General features: G+C 35.6%; 2 protein-coding genes, 1 long non-coding RNA gene and 1 pseudogene across 3 annotated transcripts; all 4 read right to left on the bottom strand.

Annotated features, from left to right (window-relative positions):
• Nucleotides 1–8,375: 8,375 nt before the first annotated feature.
• LOC107475648 (MDIS1-interacting receptor like kinase 2-like) lies at nt 8,376–10,454 on the bottom strand (annotated as a pseudogene).
• A 1,501-nt stretch (nt 10,455–11,955) lies between these two features.
• LOC107475520 (glycosyl hydrolase 5 family protein) lies at nt 11,956–14,654 on the bottom strand. The gene is made up of 3 exons (XM_016095171.3): nt 14,046–14,654; nt 12,892–13,501; nt 11,956–12,430 (listed from the first exon to the last, which is right to left on the bottom strand). Exons 1-3 carry the CDS (start codon nt 14,631–14,633, stop codon nt 12,000–12,002), a joined length of 1,629 nt encoding a protein of 542 aa, XP_015950657.3. The 5' UTR covers nt 14,634–14,654; the 3' UTR covers nt 11,956–11,999.
• Nucleotides 14,655–17,838: 3,184 nt separating this feature from the next.
• LOC107475649 (uncharacterized) lies at nt 17,839–19,610 on the bottom strand. Its single transcript, XM_016095308.1, has 2 exons — nt 19,124–19,610; nt 17,839–18,917 (listed from the first exon to the last, which is right to left on the bottom strand). Exons 1-2 carry the CDS (start codon nt 19,608–19,610, stop codon nt 17,839–17,841), a joined length of 1,566 nt encoding a protein of 521 aa, XP_015950794.1.
• A 2,175-nt stretch (nt 19,611–21,785) lies between these two features.
• LOC107475522 (uncharacterized) lies at nt 21,786–22,317 on the bottom strand. Its single transcript, XR_001589530.3, has 3 exons — nt 22,147–22,317; nt 21,998–22,053; nt 21,786–21,919 (listed from the first exon to the last, which is right to left on the bottom strand). It is a non-coding gene; the product is annotated as an uncharacterized LOC107475522 (long non-coding RNA).
• Nucleotides 22,318–24,439: the final 2,122 nt, after the last annotated feature.

Consider the following 24,439-nt stretch of genomic DNA (forward strand, 5'->3'; position numbering starts at 1 on the left):
AAAATTTTATTATTTGATTTTTTATCTACAGATACGTTAGTTTTCTTAGTCAGAGACTTTTGTTAACTTACGATTTTTTTTTATAAAAGTAGTTTAATTTTATAAATTTTTTATGCCATACACAATATATATCATAAAAAAAGGTAGACCATAATTTTAAAAAATTTATATTTCTATAATATTATTACGGATAAAAATAGTTATATGTAAATTGTAAATATTTTTTACAAACCAATTTTTAACTTTAACATTAATTTATATATTATCTAACTAATTCCTAAATAATATAACATTTTTAAATTTATATAATATAATATAATTAATTTAGTTCTATGTACAGTACACGAGTCTTCATATCTAGTTAGAAATTTTATTAGATTGGCGTTAGACTTGTAATAATGTGTAACAGATAATTATTTAAAATAAAGAGTATATATATTCAAATAGGTCTTTAAAGAATTTTGTGTCAAACGTATTCGTTCCCAAAAAGATTTTATTAGATTGAGGTATCTGAACTTTATAAAAATAAAACATATAAATCTCTGTTTTAGTCAAATTATGTTAATTTTATTTAGACAAATAAATCGTTAAAAGTATAATAAAATCACTAGCATATTTTATTTCTGTGAAGTTCAAACCTCAAGGTAATAAAAATATTTTAAAGATAAAAATATCTGATATAAAAAATTTTTAAAAATTTATTTGTGTATTTTAACATATTTTTATGACAAGTCCTATTTATATCTCAAAATATTTAAAAAAATCAATATTATCTTACTATTAAATTTAATACAAATAATTAGTCAAATAAGTGACATAAATATTTAAAACATTATTAATTAAGTTATATATTCTTTAGAAAAAAATAAATAAAAACTTGTAATGTTTTTTTTTTCATAAAACTTCAAATACTAGTAATTAATCATCAATACACTCTAGAATGAATGAAAGAAAAAATTTTATATTAATAATTGTTGATAGTGTTGTGAAATAAAAGATATATATATAATAAAGATGTATAAATAGAAAAAATTAGTATTAAAATAATTAGCTCAGAATTGTAGTAGAAATATAAAGAGAATAGTATTTGATTGCAACATAAAGAGATAATTGATCTTTATTTTGTATTATTGTGTGTTCTACGTAAAGGCTATGAAGCCTTATTTATAGTAGTACAAAATCAACCTTCATTAAAGGTTGGTCTTCAAATTTCTTCCTTGAAAATAAATCTCTTTGCGTGGGAAAGATTATTAGCCGCCCAATTGATAAATGGGCATTCATTTCATGTTTATCCCAACAAAAAGTACTAAACAAAATCACTTTATTCTTTGTTTGCTGGGTTCTCACGCAAATGGGAAAAAACCTTAGTGAAGGAAAAAGAGTACAATATCCTTTAGTGATGGGGACTGCCTCATTAAAAACCTTGTCAAGAAAAACCCAATGGGAAAAAACCTGACCAAGGGAAAAAGAGTACAGTCTCCCCCTCTTGCCGACATCATTTAATGTCTCGAAATCGGCGCATTCCAATCTCATGTACCAATCTTTCAAAGGAGGATTTTGGGAGTGACTTTGTAAATAAATCTGTCAGATTGTCACTTGAACGGATCTGTTGGACATCAATTGTCCCTTGATTTTGAAGGTCATGAGTGAAGAAGAATTTGGGAGAAATATGCTTTGTTCTATCACCTTTGATGTATCCACCCTTAAGTTGAGCAATGCATGCTGTATTATCTTCAAACAGGACAGTTGGAGCTATCTTATGATCAATCAGTCCACATGATAATAGAATATATTGAATCAGACTCCTCAGCCAAAAACACTCGCGACTAGCTTCATGAATCGCCAGTATTTCAACATGATTAGAGGATGTTGCAGCAATTGTCTGTTTCGTGGACCTCCAAGATATAGCTGTACCACCATATGTGAACAGGTATCCTGTTTGAGATCTCCCTTTATGTGGATCAGACAAGTATCCAGCATCTGCATAGCCAACTAGTTGTGACTTGGATCCATAGGGATAAAACAATCCCATATCAACCGTCCCATGAAGATATCGAAAGATTTGTTTGATTTCACTCCAATGTCTTCTGGTTGGAGAGGAACTATATCTTGCTAGTAAATTCACAGCAAATGATATATCGGGTCGCGTATTATTAGCAAGATACATTAGCGCTCCAATGGCACTAAGATATGGTACTTCAGGACCAATGATATCTTCATTTTCTTCTTTAGGACGGAATTGATCATTTTTCACATCCAAAGATCTTACGATCATTGGTGTACTTAATGGATGTGACTTATCCATATAAAATCTTTTCAAGATCCTTTCAGTGTATGTTGTTTGATGAATAAAGATCCCACATTTTATATGCTCGATCTGCAGGCCGAGACAAAACTTAGTCTTTCCAAGATCTTTCATCTCAAACTCTTCTTTTAAAGTTTTTATAATTGTTGGAATCTCTTCAGGAATCCCAATGATATTTAAATCATCAACGTACACAGCAATTATAATGAACCTAGATGTAGTTTTCTTTATGAAAACACATGGGCAGATATCATCATTTTTGAATCCGTTTTTGGCCAGATACTCAGTAAGACGATTATACCACATTCGTCCAGATTGCTTTAGACCATATAAAGATCTTTGCAATTTGACAGAGTATAACCCTTGCGAATATTCCTTGGATGGTTTAGATATCTTTAGTCCTTCGAGGACTTTCATATAGATATCCCGATCTAATGATCCGTATAAATAGGCTGTTACCACATCCATTAAATGCATATGCAGTTTATGATTTGTAGATAAACTGACCAAATAACGTAATGTTATTGCATCCACTACTGGGAAATACGTTTCTTCATAATCTATACCGGGCCTTTGTGAAAAATCTTGTGCCACAAGTCGGGCTTTATAGCGCACAACTTCATTTTTCTCATTTCGTTTTCTCACAAATACCCATTTGTATCCAACAGGTTTTACATCTGCAGGTGTACGGACTACAAGCCCAAAGACTTCACGTTTTGCAAGTGAGTCTAATTCAGCCTTCATTGCTGCTTCCCATTTTGGCCAATCATTTCTTTGTCGACATTCTTCAACTGATCTTGGCTCAAGATCCTTACTTTCATGCATGATATTTAATGCCACATTATACGCAAATAGTTCATTGACAATTGTCTTATTTCGGTTCCATTTCTTTCCTGTAAAGACATAATTTATCGAGATCTCGTCATTTTCATAATTTTCAGGTACCTGAACATCTTCTGGCGTTATATCAGAATTTTGGACAACTGCAGGTGTCTCTACTATGTCTTTTTCAACAGGAATATTATTTACCTCTTTTCTCTTTTGAGGATTTTTGTCTTTGGAACCGACAAGCCTGCCACGCTTCTAGCGTGAATTTGCTTCAGTGGCTACTTGTCCTACTGGGACATCAATTCAAATTGGAGCATTTTCCGCTGGTATATAAGATTTGGTTATCCTCTTTGTATCGGAAAATGCATCAGGCAATTCATTTGCTATTCTTTGCAAATGTATAATCTTTTGAACTTCTAGTTCACATTGCCTTGATCGAGGATCTAAATGCATCAACGATGACACATTCCAATTAAGTTCCTTTTCAGGAAGCTTCTTCTCTCCCCCTAATGTTGGAAATTTTGATTCATCAAAATGACAATCCGCAAACCGGGCTTTAAATACATCTCCAGTTTGTATCTCAAGATACCTCACTATAGAGGGAGAATCATATCCAACATATATTCCCAATTTTCTTTGGGGTCTCATTTTGGTGCGATTAGGTGGTGCAATGGGAACATATATCGCACACCCAAATATTCTTAAATGGGAAACATTTGGCTGCTGGCCAAAAGCTAATTGCATAGGAGAGAACTGATGGTAACTCGTTGGCCTCAAACGAATAAGTGCTGCGGCATGTAAAACAGCATGCTCCCAAACCGAAGTTGGGAGATTTGTTCTCATAAGTAAGGGTCTAGCAATTAATTGGAGGCGTTTAATAAGTGATTCTGCTAACCCATTTTGTGTGTGCACATGAGCTACTGGATGTTCAACACTTATACCATTAGCCATACAATAAGTATCAAAAGCTTGGGAAGTAAATTCACCAGTATTATCAAGACGAATTGCTTTGATTGGATTTTCTGAAAATTGTGCTTTTAATCGAATAATTTGAGCCAATAATCTCGCAAACGTCAGGTTGCGAGAAGATAATAAGCACACATGTGACCATCTCGAAGATGCGTCTATTAGGATCATAAAATATCTAAAAGATCCACATGGTGGATGAATAGGTCCACATATATCACCTTGAATCCTTTCTAGGAATTCAGGAGACTCAAATCCAATCTTTACTGGTGATGACCTTAAAATTAACTTTCCCTAAGAACATGCAGCACAACAAAATTCACTAGTTTTAAGAATCTTCTGGTTCTTTAGTGAATGTCCATGAGAGTATTTAATAATTCTCCTCATCATGGTTGTTCCAGGATGACCCAATCTATCATGCCAAGTTATAAATTCATTTGGGCTAGTAAACTTCTGGTTTACAGTGGCATGTGATTCAATTGCACTAATCTTGGTATAATACAACCCAAATGAAAGTGAGGGTAATTTTTCTAATATAACTTTCTTATTTGAATCATGAGTTGTGATACATAAATACTCATGATTTCCCTCATTCATCGTCTCAACATGATATCCATTTCGGCGAATATCTTTGAAACTCAACAAGTTCCTCAGAGACTTGGTAGATAATAGCGCATTATTATTTATAAATTTTGTTTCTCCAGGAAACAAAATTATAGCTCTTCCGGAGCCTTCAATCACATTGCCTGAGCCAATAATAGTATTAACATGTTCCTCTTTTGGCATAAGATGGGTAAAATATATATCACTTTTGAGAATAGTGTGCGAACTTGCACTATCCGCAAGGCATACATCTTCATTACATATCCTTGCCATTCTCTTCAAAAACAAATAATAATAAAATGAGTAGTATGCACAGTTAAATTGAATACTTGATCAGAATTATTTTCTAAGAAATACTGTACATAAAATAATGTCATATACTAAAATTTTATTTTAAAATTTGACACATTTAATAATTTCAAAATTCATATTAATATTTCATCATTTATGTACATCACATTTGAAACTTAAATACATAGAAAATAAAACTTAACAATAAGTTCTTTACATTATTTATTTACATATATACTGCACAATCCCACATATTAAACTATTTCATCATTGATCAAATGACCAATATTTCCTTCAAGATCCTCAAAGAAATCAGATACATCATAATGAGTGGTGGAGTTCTCAGCATCATTTGAAACAAAATTTGTTTACTTTCCTTTGTCGTTCTTTTTCAAAGATGCCTGGTAAAGATCGACTAGGTGCCTTGGGGTACGACAGGTACGTGACCAATGGCCCTTTCCACCACAACGGAAACACTTCTCCTCAGTTGATTTATTCTGCCCGATATTCCTTTCTTTATCCCACTTCTGGTGAGATCCTCTCTTTTGAACATAATTCTTTTTCCTTCCATAATTTTTCTTGTTATTAAAAGCTTGCCATTTACCTCTTCTGGGGTAATGATTTGCCGCATTTACTTTAGGAAATGGGGCGACGCCAGCTAGGCGCGCTTCATGATTTTTCAATAACAACTCATTGTTGCGTTCAGCAACAAGAAGGCAAAAAATTAACTCAGAATATTTTTTAAACCCTTTCTCACATTCGAGGCATGGAAGGTTGAGAAAGTTTTCTCCAACATATCATGATCAGTTATTTTTTCCCCACACAATTTCATTCGTGAGGTGATTCGAAACATTGCAGAATTATATTCATTTATAGATTTAAAATCTTGTAAATGCAAATGCGTCCATTCATATCGGGCCTGAGGAAGTATCACCGTTTTCTGATGATTATACCTTTCTTCAAGGTCTTTCCAAAGATCTACAGGATCTTTTAATGTAAGATATTCATTTTTCAATCCTTCGTCAAGATGACGACGGAGAAAAATCATGGCTTTAGCTTTATCGAAATAAAAGATATATATATAATAAAGATGTATAAATAGAAAACTCTAGTATTAAAATAATTAGCTCAATAATAATTTATATTTATATAATAATATTATATGTTGTAATATGTATATATATACAAAGATAGAAAGAAGTATTAAAAATAAAGAAAGAGAGAATTGCATATGTTTATTGTTACTATCTCAATATAATAAAGATGATTAATATTGCTATTAATATTATATGTAAAGAGTAATAGAAAAGAGAATTTAGAATACTAATAAAATAAAAGAAGAGAAGGAATTGTAGTAGAAATATAAAGAGAATAGTATTTGATTGCAACATAAAGAGATAATTGATCTTTATTTTGTATTATTGTGTGTTCTACATAAAGGCTATGAAGCCTTATTTATAGTAGTACAAAATCAACCTTCATTAAATGTTGGTCTTCAAATTTCTTCCTTAAAAATAAATCTCTTTGCATGGGAAAGATTATTAGCCGCCCAATTGATAAATGGGCATTCATTTCATATTTATCCCAACAGATAGATCAATTTTTTGTGTATTTATTGGTGGACTAATTTTTTTTTTGGTATAAAGGATCAATTTTATTTACGTTTGTGATTTACACCAAACAGTTTTTTTAAATAAATTAGCAGTTAGCACCATTCTGACCATTTGAAAGAAAACCGAATCCCCCACAATGTTCTTCGCAGCTGCTTCTCCCCGACCGAATCGGTGCCCCTGGCCTCCAGAACCTCCGACCGCTCTCTGTTGTGGCCGCTACTCTCTTCGCTTCTTAACTCTATTTCTACAGCTGCGATCACTATGCCAAACACAACGATCAGAACAAGAATCAATGCCGAATAGAGGATTTTGCTTCAAATGTAATTGCAGTTCTTGAGAGGATGCTCCCCATGCTATCCCTGATGACTGCTGCTGCACAACGTAGTTATATGATGTATTTGAAGAAACTATTTGAACAAGGTAATCTTCACATTTCACTTACTTTACTATATGTATTAGTTAGTTTAAAAGATACAGCTATTGCCTATTAGCAAGATTATAACCTTTTCTTTTCAAAAAATAAAAGTATTACATCTAACATATCTAACTACACTATTGCTGTATTTCATGCGTTATATACATATATGTTTGAATAATTGAATAAGGCTAATGTGTGTTGCATAAAATTAATAAGATTATCTAAAACTAAACGCTGTGACTCCTTCACTTGTTCAACTCATTGCTATATGTGTGTTGAACTCTTTGTTTTCATTTCTTATCGCTATTGAGGTTCCATTCCTTGCTATATGCTTTTAATTCTAATAATTAAGTTTGTGGGTGTAAAATCAACCAATAGTCAATTATTTTTCATGTTTCTCATACCTTTTCATTATGTATTCTTATTCTTATTCATGCCAACTGTGCTTTAAGAATCTACCCAATATTTAATCAATTGAAATCAACATGACTAGTAAAGTAAGCATAGACTTGATTTTAGGAATTGAGCTGGAAATATATGATCCTTATCCCTTTGCTCCTCATTACACCTTAATAGGCTAATTAGGCATATTTTTTCTTACATTGCTCAAGAATTTTGTGCTCATCAGCTTTTTTCCCTTGCTTTAGAACAATATAATTCTTCAACTATATTCTGTCATAGAGAGGAGTTTACCATCTGTGAATTTCTGGTAGCACAATAAACATGGAACAAAGTAGTTGAAGGTTCTTGAACATGGTTCTTTTCCTTTGAGTTTGATAATTGATGACAAACTTTAATGTCAGCTTTGATATTTGGATATTTCTTTTGTTATTTGACTTTTGAATTTGTTTTTAGACAAAATTTTAACATTTTGGTTGATGTAGTATTTTTAATTTACATGACATTTTAAGATTTATGTTAAAAAATAATTATGTTTTTGTGTTTATTTATATTTTATTTATTATTTATTTCGATTAAATTACCGTTAAACCAATTAAATTAATAAACTAATAAATCAATAGTTAAAGCAGTTCAATGGTTGGTTCGATTTTTTGAACCTTACTCATGATAGTAAAAAATTAAAAATTAAAAGCAATTTGTTTACCTTTAGAGATAATGTAAACCAAACAATTTGATCATTTTAAACTAAATTTGTTTTGAAACCACAGCGTTCAACCCGTTAAAGGAATCTATAGTTCTACACACACTGACACAATATCTTTCCTGTCTATATAATTAGAACAGTGAGGGATTTATACTTATATGCTTAAACTTTTCAATCATGCATTGTTTTGTGGCTCACTATAACTCAAAACTTTTAATCTTTCATATATGTGCTACTAAAATACAATCATATGACATGTACTCGATATTCCATCAGTTGGTAGATTGAGACATCGTAAAAAGAAAAATCCATTGAAGCCTTGGAAGCTGAAAGCTCATTAGTCACATCCTGCATTGATGGTCTGGATTTTGGGTCAGAGGAGAGGCATGCCAATGCTAGCTTTACAACAAGCACAACATCTTGCTTATCTTTCCGAGAATTTGGAAGTGGAATCCGCGGATCCAACACATCTTTCACCAATAATTGTTGAGTAGATGGCTTTGACATAGTGGACGTGAATTCGGGTGATGACCCATCATTGTTTCTAATGCCACCACTCCGAAACTATAAACATCACATTTTGTAGTCACACTCATGGTGTATGCCAATTCTACAACAAAAACAACCATAGAGAGTTATATAAATGATGATGAGGACGGTGATTTATTTGATTAATTAGAATTAGAAATTACCTGGAGCAACATATCCATAAGTGCCAACTAAAAGAGTTTGGTTAGATGAATCAGGATCAAGAAGTCTTGCTGTACCGAAATCTGAGACACAAGCTTCTAAGTCTGAATTCAGCAGAACATTGTTGCTGCTGACATCTCGATGAACAATAGGAGAAGGGCAGTGATGATGCATGTGAACAAGAGCATAAGCTGTCCCTTTGATGATGTTCACCCTCTTGCTCCACTTCAACTCTTGTGCTTCGATCTCGTCCGCCAAGTTACAGTACAAGCTTCCTCTTTCTAAGTATTCGTACACCAAAAACATACATCGGTTATGAAAACAATAGCCATAAAGCCTAATGATGTTGCGGTGGCGAATCTCTGTCAAGACCTCAACTTCATTGCAGAAGCTCTTGTAAAATGATGCATTTTCTGATTCTGTTTTGTGAAGCTTCTTCAATGCAACAGTTTTGCCACTTGGAAGTTGCGCTTTATAGACGCTACCATAAGCGCCGGTTCCAATGCAATATCTGATATCAAAGTCCTCTGTTGCTTCAATGATATCCTCAAATGCGATTTTGCCATCATAGTTCCAAATTGAGAACAAGTCTCCATTTTTTGTGGCCTTATTTTCAGGCTTGCCATGATGCCTGGCATGGAAAATGCATATTCCAATCCCAACAGAACCCAATGAAATGGTAATGCAGACCACGATTATGACCAAAATTAATGATCGACCAGAATGCTTATTATGATGGTCTTCTAATCGACCAGAATGCTTATTATGATGGTCTTGTGGATCATGGCAGGGATTGCAATGCATATAGCACACTGGAATAGACTTAAGTTCCTTTCTGTTTTTGATACTAAGGTTATTGAAACTTGGGTCTAAATACGAAAGGTTTCCAATTTGGGAAGGAATGGTTCCACTTAAATTGTTATTGCTGAGGTCCACATAACTAGAGTGAATAAAGATAGAAGATGGGATAACACCAGAAATAGCATTATAAGAGAGATCTAAAACTTTTAGATGCAACAAATGCTCTATTTCTTTGGGGATACAACCATCTATCATGTTGGATCCAATGGTGAGCACTTCCAAACGGGTCAAAAGTCCTATATTTGAAGGTATAGAGCCACTAAGCAAATTTGAATGAAGGTGGAGACTTGTCAAATGGTTCAAGTACCCAATTTGCTCAGGAATTGGACCAGACAGGGAATTTGAACTCATGTCTAAGGTTAATAAATTTGTTAATTTCCCTATTTCATGAGGAATGAAGCCACTAAGTTTGTTTTGGAAAAGGTCCAACACAAGAAGTTGAGTTAGATTTGCCAGTGTGAAAGGAAGATCCCCATACAGGAGATTATTGGAAAGTTTCATGTGTGTGAGACTGCTCATTTGACCCAAGATCAATGGAATGCCTTTGCTGAGCACGTTGGCATTCAAGTCCAACGTGACAAGTCTCTGCAGTTTGCTTAGTTCTTGTGGAATTGGACCACTAATGTATTGGTTATTGGAAATGTCCAACACCACAAGTTGAGTTAGATTTGTCAATAATGCTAAAGGAGCCTCACCTGAAAAACGGTTGTATGATAGGTTGAGATGTTGTAGCTTCTTGAGACCCCTTAGTTTAGGGAATTCACATAACCCCATTTCACTGAAATCTAGACGGACTAGATTTGGAAAAACTGAAAATTTTAGTTGCATATTGCATAGTTGTGGGAAGAAGTCAGAGCTGTAATTTCTTGGAGTTGGAGGTGAAAGCGTTGTTATGCTTCCAACTTTGTTGCACTTGATTCCGGGCTAGTCGCAACGGTTTGAGACATTATCATATTGGATACCCCACAATTCACTAATTGAAAGCAGAGCATTGGCTTCTTGATCTAAGGGTGATAATTTGGAATTGTGAGTTCCAGCATTGGTGGTGATGCTGCCAACAAATACAAGTGACACTAATATCAAAACAATGCAAGTGATGATATGGTCATGGCAGCTAGTTTGTGATGAATGTAATGTATTCTTCACTAATTCCACAACTTAAAGCCTCAGAAGAAGTGGAAAAAGGCTTTTGGCTTTGTCAGCAAATTATTACAATATTACCTCAGAGAAGTTGCGAGGTTTCTTCAGCGATCATCAATAATTAATGTAATTTTCTACAAGGTCAAAGTCTCTCTTTTGGAGATGACCTATGACTTATAGGCAACGGAAATCATCAAAGGTAGGATGAAGTTATCTCTGTGAATTTCTGTCTCGTTAAAGTGGAACGTAGAACTTTGGTCTTTCCACGATGGAATTCTCAATTCGTTGGTGGAACATAGAATGAACGTGTAAGTTAGGCATGTTAAATTCTGCGTAATATATAGTCATATATACTACACACGCGTGCATGCACGCAGACACAGTGAGTGAGGGAGAGAGAGACATATATATCAAAGAGAAAAAGTCAATTCTAGCATGATTTATTATTTTTTGTCATTATTTTTATTTATCAGTCTAATTTTTTTTAATTTAATAATTCAATAACATATTTTTGGTCTGTATTTTTAAATATTATTAACTAACTATTTTAATATTTTTCATATATCGAGTTCTTGATCACCTAAAACTTATAATGAACTAGATTTAGACTAAAAACTTTTATTTTGTTAAACAAATGAGTTCACACATCTTATTGTTTGTCTTTATAAAGGAACTAATCTAAAAATTTAAAATTTTTTTAGGGATTGTATGTTATTTATAATTAAATAACAATAGAGGTTAATTTGTCTAATTTTTTATTAAAATTTGGCGTGAAAATTAATTTGTTTAACAAAATAAAAACCTAAAAGATCAAAGACTAATTTAGTAATTAAAATTTATTAAAAGTTAAATTGTCGAACTAAAAATTTTTTGAGGACCGATTTAGAATATTACTTTAAAAACTGAAAAATGATTATACTTGACATTACAAACCACACTATTGCTGTATTGCATGCATTATATATCTCATTGAATAAGGGTAAATCTTGTCTTGTTGAAGAAAATTAATAAGATTTTCTAAAACTAAATGCTATGTAATGACATTAATTCAACAAGTCAACCATAAAAGAAAGAGTAAAGCTTCTTATAAATTCAAATAAAACACAACTCTTTCTCTATATATAAAGACTAAAGTTTCTTATTAGCAATATTAAACATAAAAATCCCATTGACCCTAATCTACACATTGGTGGGAACAAGCTGGAACCACTGGCTTTGAGGATCATCAAGACATTGAGAATCATCGGTTATGCAAATACATTTTGATGCCACAATCGTTGATGAGTTAGGATCCTTATTCAAGCAAAGCGTTTTGCCACTCTTGTCATCAAATGTGGCCAAATGAAGCTTGGAAAGTGACACTTGTCTCCAAGAATTGTTCTTGCTTTTGCAATCATCAGAAACAGTTACTGGAAGGCCTTCACCTGAAGATGTTAAGCACTTATTGGTGCCATTCAGAATGATTTGAGAGCCACTGTTGTGGATCCATCTATTGTGGGGATTCTTCTCACAAGTACCAAGCTCAAGTTCATTCTTTTGATTCACTTTTGTACATTGACCACTTAGAGGGTAGTACATTATGTTAGCATTCCCTGCCTTGGAAGTAGGATCTGCATTCAAACATGATTTAATTTGTGTAGATCATTATAAACATCTTGAACACATTCTACGAATTTGGTGGGAAAATTTTTTTTTTGAGAAAAAAAAGTAGACGAAAAATTGTAGTTTAATGTAATTTTTTTGGTATAACTTTTCCCTTTAAATGTAGTGCCTAGACTAAAAGAAAGCCTTGTTGATAAAAACAAATAAATAAATAAAATAAAAGAAAGTGTGTACAAGTATTTTAGATCCTAATAATTTAGACAATAAGTTACTAAAAAATCCAATAGTTATTCAATAAATATTATTGGTATAAAATATAATAAGATTTGTATCATTCAATTACTAGATGATGGACCATAATATTTTTTTTTTCAATGCCAAACAACAAAAGGGTTTGTAAATCACATAACTTCAATTGCTAAATAAATTAATTTATTTAATGACAAGAAAGAGAAAGCACTTTAATTACCTTGAATCTTCATCTGCAAAAGTTGAAACTTGTCAGTGAAATTAGGGTACCTCAAATGATTCCAATCTGAATTCAAAACCCCAAATGTCTCCTCAGCATGAACATCATCACCTCTAACATAGTAGCCACCTTGGAATGCCCACAAACCCCAATCCATGTCCCTTCCAGCAAGATATGTCTGAAGACATGTCAAGAACCTGTTATCTTGAATTGACACACCAGTTTGGTCAAAACCAAACTCAGTGAAGATCAATGGTGCTGCATTCTCTCCCATTGTAAGGAATCCAGCTCTAGAATCCAACCCTCTAATGCTCAATGCACAGATTCTGTTCAATGGTTGCTTGATCCAAATGTCTTTCAGTTTCAGTGTTCCAATTCCAGCCCAAGAATACAAATGTGTCTCATACACAAGTTTGTTGCCTATGTTTATGTTCAATGGTTTTCTCTTCAAGAATTGGAGCTCAGTATCAAAGTTTAAACCTGAGATTAGGACTAACACATTTGGATTTTCTTTGTGGATTGCCATTGCTGCTTGGCTCATGTATTTGTACCAATCCTCTTCATTCTGTCTTGGACCATGCAATTCATTCCTTAAGCTTTGTGCTACAACCTGTTGGCAAAACACAATAGTGTACACATTAATCAAAGTTTATATGTTATGCTAATTCACCATGGATGTAGTGCTAGTTTGTACTGAACTTTTTTAGTAAAATTTTTTTTTAAATAAAATACTTTTATTTAACCTAAAATATATTTAGATATGTTTTTTTTATAAGTTAGCAATACTTTGTTTTCAAAAATACAAAAGTAAAAGACGTTTTGAATACTTAAAATCTTTTTTAAAAAAATAAAAAAATATTTTTTTCAAAAATTAATCAAAATTGACCTGTATATTCTTAGATTTAAGACTGTTAGTTCTTAACCTGTTTAAAGTTACATAAAATCACTAATTAAATTACATATGCATATTGAACGTTGTAAATATATTGAAAAATATTAATCATATAATAAATACTTTTTACATTAGTATAAAAATAAATTGTTACTAATTAATTATGTATTTAAATTATTTTTAATTAATAAAATAAAAAATATATATAAATGAGAAATAAAGAAGGAAAGAAAGAGTAAAAAATAATTAAGAAAATACATACAGCAGTGTTTCGAGAAAAGTGCTTAGCAGCAAGACTAAGTCCAAGAATCCATTCTTGAGGATCAAAGTGTCTATCAAAAAAGAATCCATTCTCATCATCATCTTGACAACACCACTTAGGCTCACTGACATGATTATCAAGAAGAACCTTCACATTCTGTCTTCCAAGCTCATTCACAACAGCTTCAAACACTTGAATGTGATTCATCCCCAAAACTTGAGGGTTGTTCTTGTAAATCCCTTCAATAACCTCAGGTACATCCAATTCTACAAGGGCATCATTGACATTCTCATTGGAATACCTTGTCCACATGTATATTGCATATGTGAGCCTCACACAGTTGAAATTGTGATCAACAAGCTCTGAAACAATGTCCTTCAATGGCTGCTTGTCAAGACCTTCAGGGATCATTGGCCTTAAGTGACCAGCCCAGTTTCCACACACAAGTTTGGATCTTTGGTTTGTGTGTTCATCAATGATCCATTTTTTGTGCGTTGAGAGAGGGTATGCATTGGATTTTGATGCAAAGAGAGAGAAGAAAAACAGAGAAAAAAGAAGAGCAAAGAGTGATTTTTTTGGTGAATGCATTTTGTAACTTTTTTTTTTTTGAGTGTGCGGAGAAGTTTGGATGTGCATAAAATTATTGTGTCAAGAAAGAATGTTTATATAGAAGAATTCAACAATGAGATTTTTTTTTTTTAAATTTGAATAATGAATATAAATGATAAAACTATACTCTGTTAATTAGTCATCTTTATCTTTATCTATTTTTTGAATTTTTAAATTATACAAAATTGAATTCAATATAGCGGTAATTATTGAATGTTTCTTTTTTTAATTTTCTGTTTTTCATAAAGAAGCAATGTGTAACTATTTTCACTGCTATTTTTTCGTTTAAGAAAATAATTTTCTTATTATTATCTCTATCCAAATTTTATCTTCTTTTTCGTTTTGTTCTAAAGAAACAAAAAGAAGTAATATAATGTGTAAGTTTAACTTATCTCATCATGATCACACATATATAAATTGTGATATTTAACATATTGCAGAAGATTATTGCATATTGCACTACTAATGACATTTTCAATTTTTTTTATTTTTTTTATTAGCAATGGAGCTTAAGGCTCAAAGAAAAATAAATTAAAAAATAATAATTTTTGAAAATGAGATGTTGGATAAAATTTACATGAAGACAAAAAAAAAATACAAGAACATAAATTAAAAAATACATGACAACCAAAAGATAAATTATGATCATAATTAGTCATTTCATCTGCACAAAATTTTACTTCTCGGAATTAATGTTGTATTCTCTAATTGATTAGTCTGTTACACATCTCCTTAATTGTCAAGATAAGGGATTGAGAAAAATGCAAATCAATATCATTATAAAGAACAAACCTTACTGCAATAATTGAGTCTACCTCCACAACCACATGATTATATCCCAGGTTTATAGTAAAGTTCACACTCATTAAAATTTTCAAGAGCTCTGGCGAAGTAACTGAGGTAAAAGCTAAGTTTGCACTAAAACTAGCTAGAAACCTTCCATCCATGTCTCTAATAATTTCTTCACAAGTTGCATTTTCATTATGTAGAACCGAACTGTCTGTGTTTACCTTAACAAAAGGAGGTTTTAGGGGTGCCATTTAATCTGCTTCTCAATATAATTACCAACTACCTTCTTAACTCGACTCACTTCAGCTTGAGCATGGTGAAAGTCCTTTACTAAATAGATGGCAAGAGGAGCAACCTTTTCTTCGTCAATGATATCATCAACATAAAAAAAAAAGTATTCCATCGATACCATAGGAAATTCATTAGAGTGACAGAAAAAGGGGCCAAGATTGTCTTTGATAGGGAGATTTGGTAGATAAATTCTCTAACAACCGAGTCAAGAGAGGAGAGTCAAAGAAGTTACCCGAAACCAAACTATTATCAATACTCATCCACGTGCTTTTCGCCACCCTACAGTCATAGAGTACATGAAGCAAAGATTCAGGGGATACGCCACAAATGACACAACTGTTTTCTTCTGCCATATGTTTTTTGACGCATTCTGTATTGGTCAAAAGGGCTTGGTGCGCTACGAGCCAGCAGAAAAACCGTAGCCGTTGCAGAGCCTCCAACTTCTATATTTTTGAGAATAAGAAAACATTTGAGTCATCCGCATGCTCCAAAAAGATAGCACATGGTGACTTTATTGAGAAGACACTACTCGATACCAGAAGTCAAGCCAAGCTATCGACTCCTAACTCAGGCTCAAGAGGTTTAGTAGAAGTAAAAGTGGAACACCAATCCTCTCCCAGCATAGTACCAATCTGGTCATAGTCCTAATAGCCATTAATAACAAATTCGCAAATTTTCTCTTCCAGCATCTCTTTGGTAACTTCTAATTGAGTAAAGTCCATATGTTTATGAATACCTGGAATTTATTGGTCAGTCCAGAAATTAATCTCGATACTAGATCCGACCCTCCATATGAGATAATTCTGAAAATTCTTCTAAACCCTTTGGATGCCTTGCCAAGCATTTGAAATTGTTTCGATTTTTTTAACAATAGGAAGAGTGTCTCACTGTATCCATATTTATTTCAAAGAACTTTAACCCAAAAATCTCTTCTATTGTGGACAAGTTTTTCAGCTAATTTTATCAAATTTGCATTATTAAGAATTCGCGCAGGTCTAAAACTGAGACCTCTTTGTGCCTTACGCAAACAAAGAGTTTTTCACTTAAGAAGATGAGGCTTTCTAATCAAATCCTCTTCTACTAGACAAAATTATGACATATGTTGTCAATTTGATTACAAATACTCAAAAGCAGCTTCATGGTTTGCATTACATAAGATGGGATAGTTGATAGAGTCGATTGAGTAAGAGTGAATCTACCTGCCAAAGAAAGGTTGCAGGCTTTCCAAGAGTCAAGACGTTTCACCCTTCAAAGAAGCATCACAATATACCTCAAACGGTTCACGCGGTTCCGGTAGGATTAGAACAGGTGCTGAAGTTAATCTCTGCTTTAACGTTTGAAAACTTTCTTCACACTCCGACGTCCACTCGAACGACACTTCTTTCCTTGTCAACTTTGTCATTGGTAGCGCAATCCGGGAAAATCCTTCGATAAATCTCCGGTAATATCCGGCTAAACCCAAAAAGCTTCTGACTTCCGTCACAGTCGTCGGTCTTTCCCATTCCATCACCGCTTCTACTTTAGAAGGATCTACAGCTATTCCTCCCTTACTCACCACGTGGCCTAAGAACTTTACTTCCTCCTTCCAGAACTCGCACTTTGACAACTTAGCGTATAACTTCCGCTCCTTTAAGATTTGCAGTACAATCCTCAAGTGTTCCTCATGCTCCTTTACCGTCTTAGAGTAAACTAAGATGTCATCTATGAAAACCACCACGAATTTGTCGAAAAAGGGACGAAATACTCTGTTCATGTAATCCATGAAAACAGCAGGTGCATTCGTTAACCCAAAAGACATTACCGCAAACTCGTAGTGTCCATAGCGTGTTCTAAAGGCAGTCTTAGGGATATCATCTTCCTTCACTCTTATCTGGTGGTAACCGGATCTCAAATCAATCTTGGAAAACACTCCAGCTCCTTGCAGCTGATCCATCAAGTTTTCTATCCTTGGCAGCGGGTACTTATTCTTCACAGTCACTTTGTTCAACTGTCGATAATCCACACACATTCGTATTCCTCCATCCTTCTTCTTCATCAATAAAACTGGCCTTCCCCCCAGAGATACACTCGATGGAATGAACCTCTTGATCAGAAGCTCTTCCAACTAAGTCTTTAGTTCAGCCAGCTCTATCGGAGCGATCCTATACGCTGCAATCGACAGTGGTCCGGCTCCCGGCACCAATTCAATCGCAAACTCAATTTCCCTTTGAGGTGGGAACTCAGGGATATCTTCCGGGAACACTTCTGGAAAATCTCTAACCACCGGAATTTGATCTATGTTCTGGGCATCGCCCAACGCATTGGCAGCCAACATAATATAACCCTGACACTCCTCCCCACTATAATGCACCATTACAGAGTTCAGGTAATACCCTGTAGCTACCACTGCTCCATTTTCTCCTTCCGGCATAAACCGAATTGTCCGTTCAAAGCAATCCAACAAAATTCGGTTCTTCGACAACCAATCAAACCCTAAAATCATCTCCAACCCCACCATTGGTAAACAGATCAAATCGTGTACAAAGTCTCTACCCTCAAGCTTGAAACCTACTTGTCTACAGCTTGACCTAGTCATAATTGTTTGATGCGGAGTATGTACATGTAGATCAAAAGGTAACTCTGATACTTTCAAGCCTAATTCCTCAACTTTAGCAAATGAAATAAACGAATGCAAAGCTCCAGTATCATATAATGCAACTGAGGATTTATCACCAATTAGACATATACCTTTCATCAAAGGATCCGCCTTGGAAGCATCCTTGGCATTCACAGCAAAGACTCGACCTTGATGCTGACTCTGGCCCGCATTCTGATTCCTCCCACGAGGGCAATCCCTCGCAATGTGGCCAGGTAACCCACACTTGAAGCAACCACCTAAACCAATCTTACATGAGTCATAAGGGTGAAAACGTCCACAACGATCACAAGCTAAATCCGGATAACTCTTACTCTGATTTCCTCTTCCTTTAGCATGCTGAAACTGATTCTGATTGTTCTTTCTGAAGCCTCCTTGGCCTTGAGGAGTATATCCCCCTCTTTTGAAGCTTTGTCCTCTAGGATGAAAATACTTGCCACGCCCACGACTAGAGCTCCCTCCATGAGTGTCCTTAGATGCCGCCACTGTCTTGGCATACTCCTCCACTACCCTTGCTTTGTTCACCAAGTCGGAGAAGACACGGATCTCTGGTGCGCGAAATTGTGAACATTACTTTTTCACAACTCTCATAATCCCCGGTAATGGCTCCAAACACGTGGTGGCTCAATACCATGGCATTACACAACTTCACACAACTAACCAGCAAGTGCACTGGGTCGTCCAAGTAATAAACCTTACGCGAGTAAGGGTCGATCCCACGGAGAATTGGTGTACTCTGCCACAGACATGGAACCTTGCTTCAGCTGCATTAGCTCCATCTCCTTTGCTTCCCTTGCAGACTCAGGAAAGTATTTCTTGTAGAAAGCCGTTTGGAACACCTCCCATGGAATGTCGGCGTTCTGAAGCTGTAGCAAACGACACTCAGCTTGCCACCAGGGCTGGGCCTCTCCCGCTAGCTGATAAGCGGCAAACTCTACATATTGATTGAGAGGAACATGATGCGCCTGTAAAGCACGCTCTATAGCCTGGAACCAGTGGTCTGCTTCAATAGGATCTGTGGATCCTCGGAAAGTTGGCGGATGAACCTTGAGGAACGTCGCCAAGGTCATCGGAACTCCTCCTGTGTTATCGCCGTTACCCTCAGCATTATCATTGGTATTCCCTTCGCCATTCCCATTTCCGTTGCCATTCCCAGTTGGTTGGCCCAATCTTTGCACTGCTTGCAGAGTCGCAGCAGCATTAGCTTCCATGGTGTTAGCGAGATTCGCCATCGCCGCCATGAATTCGGCGTGATTGTCAGCTGGTTGCTCATTCCTACTGCCTCATGTACGCGTTCGACCTCGCCCGCGAGTAGCCATGTAGGATTCCTGTCCACACCAAACAATAGATATCAAGGTGATCAGTCTCAATATCAAAAGTCTAGTGCTTCAATTAACCCAAACAGGCACTCACAAACAAGCATGCTATGCATATATCAAATAGATAACCTAATAGCATCAAAGAAAAGACACACAGAGTATGCAATGAAGCACAATCGGTCCATCCCTCAGGCTCACGAGGACGAACCGCTCTGATACCACTAAATGTAACACCCTAATTAGCCTAAGCCTTACCTCGCGTCGTAAAGCCAAGGTTAATCAGAGATTACGACAATTCTAAACTCATACATAATATATGTTCCGGGGGTTACCTGAAACGTGTAGCTCGGTCATCTGGAAAGGCCCGAGGTGGGGGTTCAGGGACCCGAGCTTGATATGTAGAGTGGTTGGTGGTTGTACCTGCAATGACACTCCGATGCTTAAGTTAGCATGGGTCCAAGCAGATATGTGTAGAATGTGGAATGAATGCCATACCTGGGTGCTCCAGTGTATTTATAGTAGTTGGCCGTGATCTTCCCTGGATAAGATATTCTTATCTTATCTTATCTTTGGTAGTTTTATCTCTATCTTTGTGGAACCGCCTTTTCTAGGCCTCTTCGGCCTTTAGGTTTTGGGCTGCGTTCCTTTTGATGGGCCTTCCTTGCTTTATTGTCCGAGGTCCGACCTTTAGGCGTGAGCCTTAGGAAGAGGTCGGACCTTTTATGAATTTGCCGAGTTGGAGGAGCTCGGTCAGGGTATGAACAGTGCCCCTGCCCGAGTTCGTCCTTTTGGGAGGTCGAGCTCGGGCATAGTAGTTTTTCAAAATTCAAAAAATGGCCGTTCCTGCATTTATTGCATTTTACCGTTTCTCCTCGATTTCCGTTCGGGCTCTGTGAAGGCATTATTTATTTGCTCCCTTCCTTTTTCTTCGTTTATTCTGTTCCCTTCCTATTTTTCTAAGTTTTGCCATCTCCTTTTTCGAGTACCGCTTCTTTTTTCTTTGTTCTTCTTCCCCGAATCTTTCCGCGTGTCATTCCGGGGTTTCCTCTGCGCCGTCGTTCCGTTCTCCTTGCTTCGGAGCTCATTGTCCTCGTTTCTTTCTTCCAGGTTTGTTCCCCTCTCTTTTCTTGTGCACATATGCTTCTGTTTCTTTTGTGTGGCTCTTTGTTTGTTTCTTTTCCCTATGCCTGGGTTGCCTCGAAAAGAGGCGCCGCCATTTGCTTTGTTTGTTTTGTATATGGGGGGGGGGCTCTTTTCTCTGGTATTTTGTTCCGGGTTGCTGCATTTTCTTCTAAAAGATCTTTGTTTCTTTGTTTTGCTGAAGACTCAGTTTCCAAATACCAAAAGTCCATCATTTCTCATCTCACATACCAATCATCCTTCACCTAACATCAAACCATTCTCAGCACGCCAGAAACTTAGACCTCCGTTTTCTAATTTACCTTAAGATCATGTACTAGAGCCCTTAATTTATATCCCACGTTCTAATACTCAAAACTAGGTTTTTAACACCAACTTTGAATGATCGTAACTTTCTCTACAAAATTCTAATTTTCACAAACCTTATACTGATTCGAAGAATTTTCAAAGATCTTTAATTCTAAACAATTTTCAATCAATTTTGAAAACCGAGGCAAAAGTTATGATCAAACAAAGTTTACCAAAAACTCAATTTTTCCAAACTTCACAATTACCACACTATCTCACCATACCCATACCAAATCATACCAAACCATCCAAAACTCCATTTTTCATCAAAATGTACCTGTTATAGTATAATACATCAACCTCACCACATTTTTCTTCTCATTTCATTATTCCCAATTCCAACATCAAATATATAACACTTATGATCAAAATCACCATCAAACCCACCATTTCATAAATCATAAGACTACAATCATTATAAGAACCAACTCCCAATCCATACAATCATTCAACATCATCATATCATTATAATTCATCACAATCAACCCAACATTCATCAATTCACCAACATTTAACACACCAACCATCGTTTTAGTTCATCCTATCCTATTGGTCACTAGCCTATGTGTCCATGAATATTATATACTACATAGAGGAAACCGAAACCATATCTTGGCCGATTCCCTTTATGCACCCAAACTCAAAATGAGCACCAACAAGCTTCCAACCACAATCCAAGCTTTCAAATCCACTCCAACAAGCACAAATAAGTTCCAAAAGCTCCCAAAGCCACAATAATCAAACTATATACATATAAATCACCACAAATCAACCTAGGGTTCAACATAAGCATAATCTCACAAAGGTTTAAGAGCTTTTACCTTTCCCAACAGATTTGACAACGCAAATCCAAAGCTAAGCAAGGATTAGAGCAAACCTAAACATCCAAAATCACAAAAACCCATTTAACCCAAAACTCTAATAAAACCCGAAATTTTGAAGAGCAGAACTGGAAGGATTTCGTGATTACCTTGAGGGTTTCTTGGGTGGGTTTTGTAGAGCTCTTCACAAGGAACGCGTAGCCGCAAACGGTGTGGCGATCGGAGCTCCGTAGCTCAAGATATGAGCTTGGGAAGTTTGAAGTGAATAGTAACAATGGTGGAAAGCTCTCACCTCTCTCTTCACTTCAGCTGCTGTTGTGTTTAGGTTATGAGGGTGAAAGTGGCTGAAATGGGTTCATTTAAGTGTATTTATATGTTGTGCTTGGGCACAACTTGGGCTCGGTCCAACCCGTTAGCGTTTTTAGCCCGTTTGGCCTAACTTCGGGCCAAATCTTTAAAATTAAAGCCCGGTTTTCCATTTCTAATATTTTTCTAAGGTTTTTGATGGTTTTCACTTTTCTCGTGCGGTACCAGGCAGACTTGAACCGGTTCAACCGGTTCAATTGCCGGTTCGTAATTTTTCACGGTTTTTCGTAGAAAGCACATTTTCTGACTCAGAAAGACCCACTGAGTCCAAAAATCACCTTTAAATCCTCAAATTCTCTCTCTAACCTTTCGGAATCTAATTTGGGCAATTAATTCACTTAATTAACCGGTTGATTCATTGCGGTTCTTACACCCATTGTTCTGAAAACCGAACCGGACCGGCCGGTTCAATCGGATTAACCGGGAACCGGTCATCTAACCGGTTCGGTTGAGGTGTAAAACCGTCTGGTAGAAAATCGGTAAAAAACCGGTCGAACCGACGGTTAACCGGTGAACTGTTTGAACCGAACAATTTTTTTCCGGTTTTCAATTAAAAAAATAAAAAAATAAAAAAATATATAAATCCTTTACCCTTCCCCGTTTTCTCTTTCTCACTCACGCACAAGACCCACCCCCTCCTCACTCACTCCACTCCACGGAACCCTAGCCCCCTTTTCTTTCCCCCTCCCAGCCAACAGCAGCAGAAGCCACCGTCCAATGCCCAACGCCGTCGTCGCCGACGAACTCGTATCCTCAGCCAGCGTCCAGCCTCGTCGTCGCCGATCCTCTTCTCCTGGATCCCATGCATCTCCTCGCGTTGCTAGGTCTCATCGCGGAACGGATAGAGGGTGCTGTCGCCGCCAGGTGAAACTGACCGTGGTGGCATCAAGAATCGTCGCCTGTGGAAGGTGAAGGTATACTCGTCGCTGTCATCGTTTCTCTTCCCCTCGCTGTCGTCTCTCTGTCGCTGTCGAGCCCTCTCTCTGTCTTCGTCGTCGTTGGCCACCCTGAAATCGTGTCTCCGTCGATCCCCTTCTCTCGCGCGTCAAGCTTGTTTTCAATCCCTCTGTGCCTGAGCTCACTTCCCCTCTTCCATCGCCATCACTTGGATTCCTCCTTCGCTGCCGGTCTTCAATTTAATTTTGCTTGTTTTTGTAATTACATTTGGGTTCTGATTTCTGATTCTAAGTTTACTGATTTCTTCTTAGCTTGAGTTTATGAATTTCTGAGTTTGTAAGCAAATTCCTGCACTGCTTCAATTTTCAATTTTGGGAGTTAATTGCTATTTTTTTGGATTTGATCATGTTGATTGTTGCTTGTTTGTCTGGGTTAATTGTTGTGCTTCATTGCTGTCTTCTGCATTTAAGAACTGTTGATTGTTGCTATCTTTTGCTTTTTAGCTTTTAATTTTGTTAATTAAATGAATTAATCAAGTTTTTTTATTCTGTTTTTGTTCTGTTTTTAATTTGTTATTGCAATTGGATTTCATAATTTGATTGTTTGATTTAATAATATTTTTATAATTCTGTCTGTTTGTTCAAATTATGATTATGTATGTTCAAAATTTAAATTATGATTATGTTTGCAAATTCAATGGTTAGTGGTTATTACTGTGTTTCAAATTCAATTGTTTGTTATTTTTTATTATTAGGTTATAGATTGAAATTTTAAATTTTAAATTTTATTAGGTTAAATTTTATTGAAATTTAAATATTTAAAATTATATATTAAATTTTTAGTAATTTTATTTAATATTTAATTAAACCGGTTGGACCCCGGTTGAACTCCGGCCGAATGATTAAACCAGTGAACCAGTCACCTCACCGGTTTATTGACCGGTTCGGTTCTCGCAACCTTGCTAAATGGTGACCAAATTTTTCGCTGCTAAGTAAATCGGTCGCTAAATGTCGACCAACTTTTTGGACACCAATAAAATTGGTCGCCGATGCCTGAATTGAAAATCTAAAATCGATCACTAAATTGGTCACTAATTCCTGAACTAAAAATCTAAATCGGTTGTTGTTCACAATTAAACCAGTAAACCAGTCACCTCACCGGTTTATTGACCGGTCCGGT

The sequence above is a fragment of the Arachis duranensis genome, chromosome 2, assembly GCF_000817695.3.
Source record: "Arachis duranensis cultivar V14167 chromosome 2, aradu.V14167.gnm2.J7QH, whole genome shotgun sequence".
Classification (NCBI taxonomy): Eukaryota; Viridiplantae; Streptophyta; class Magnoliopsida; order Fabales; family Fabaceae; genus Arachis; species Arachis duranensis.

Bases quoted from the DNA above. Each gene is read 5' to 3' on its own strand.
- LOC107475520 (XM_016095171.3), bottom strand. From the start codon at position 14,633: ATGCATTCACCAAAAAAATCACTCTTTGCTCTTCTTTTTTCTCTGTTT. The intron at 13,502-14,045 runs GTATGTATTTTC...TTTTGCCAACAG, and splicing joins ACTTTTCTCGAAACACTGCT to GTTGTAGCACAAAGCTTAAG. The intron at 12,431-12,891 runs GTAATTAAAGTG...GTTTGAATGCAG, and splicing joins TTTGCAGATGAAGATTCAAG to ATCCTACTTCCAAGGCAGGG.
- LOC107475649 (XM_016095308.1), bottom strand. From the start codon at position 19,610: ATGGCGGCGATGGCGAATCTCGCTAACACCATGGAAGCTAATGCTGCT. The intron at 18,918-19,123 runs GTTCCATGTCTG...TTCGCGCACCAG, and splicing joins GCTAATGCAGCTGAAGCAAG to AGATCCGTGTCTTCTCCGAC.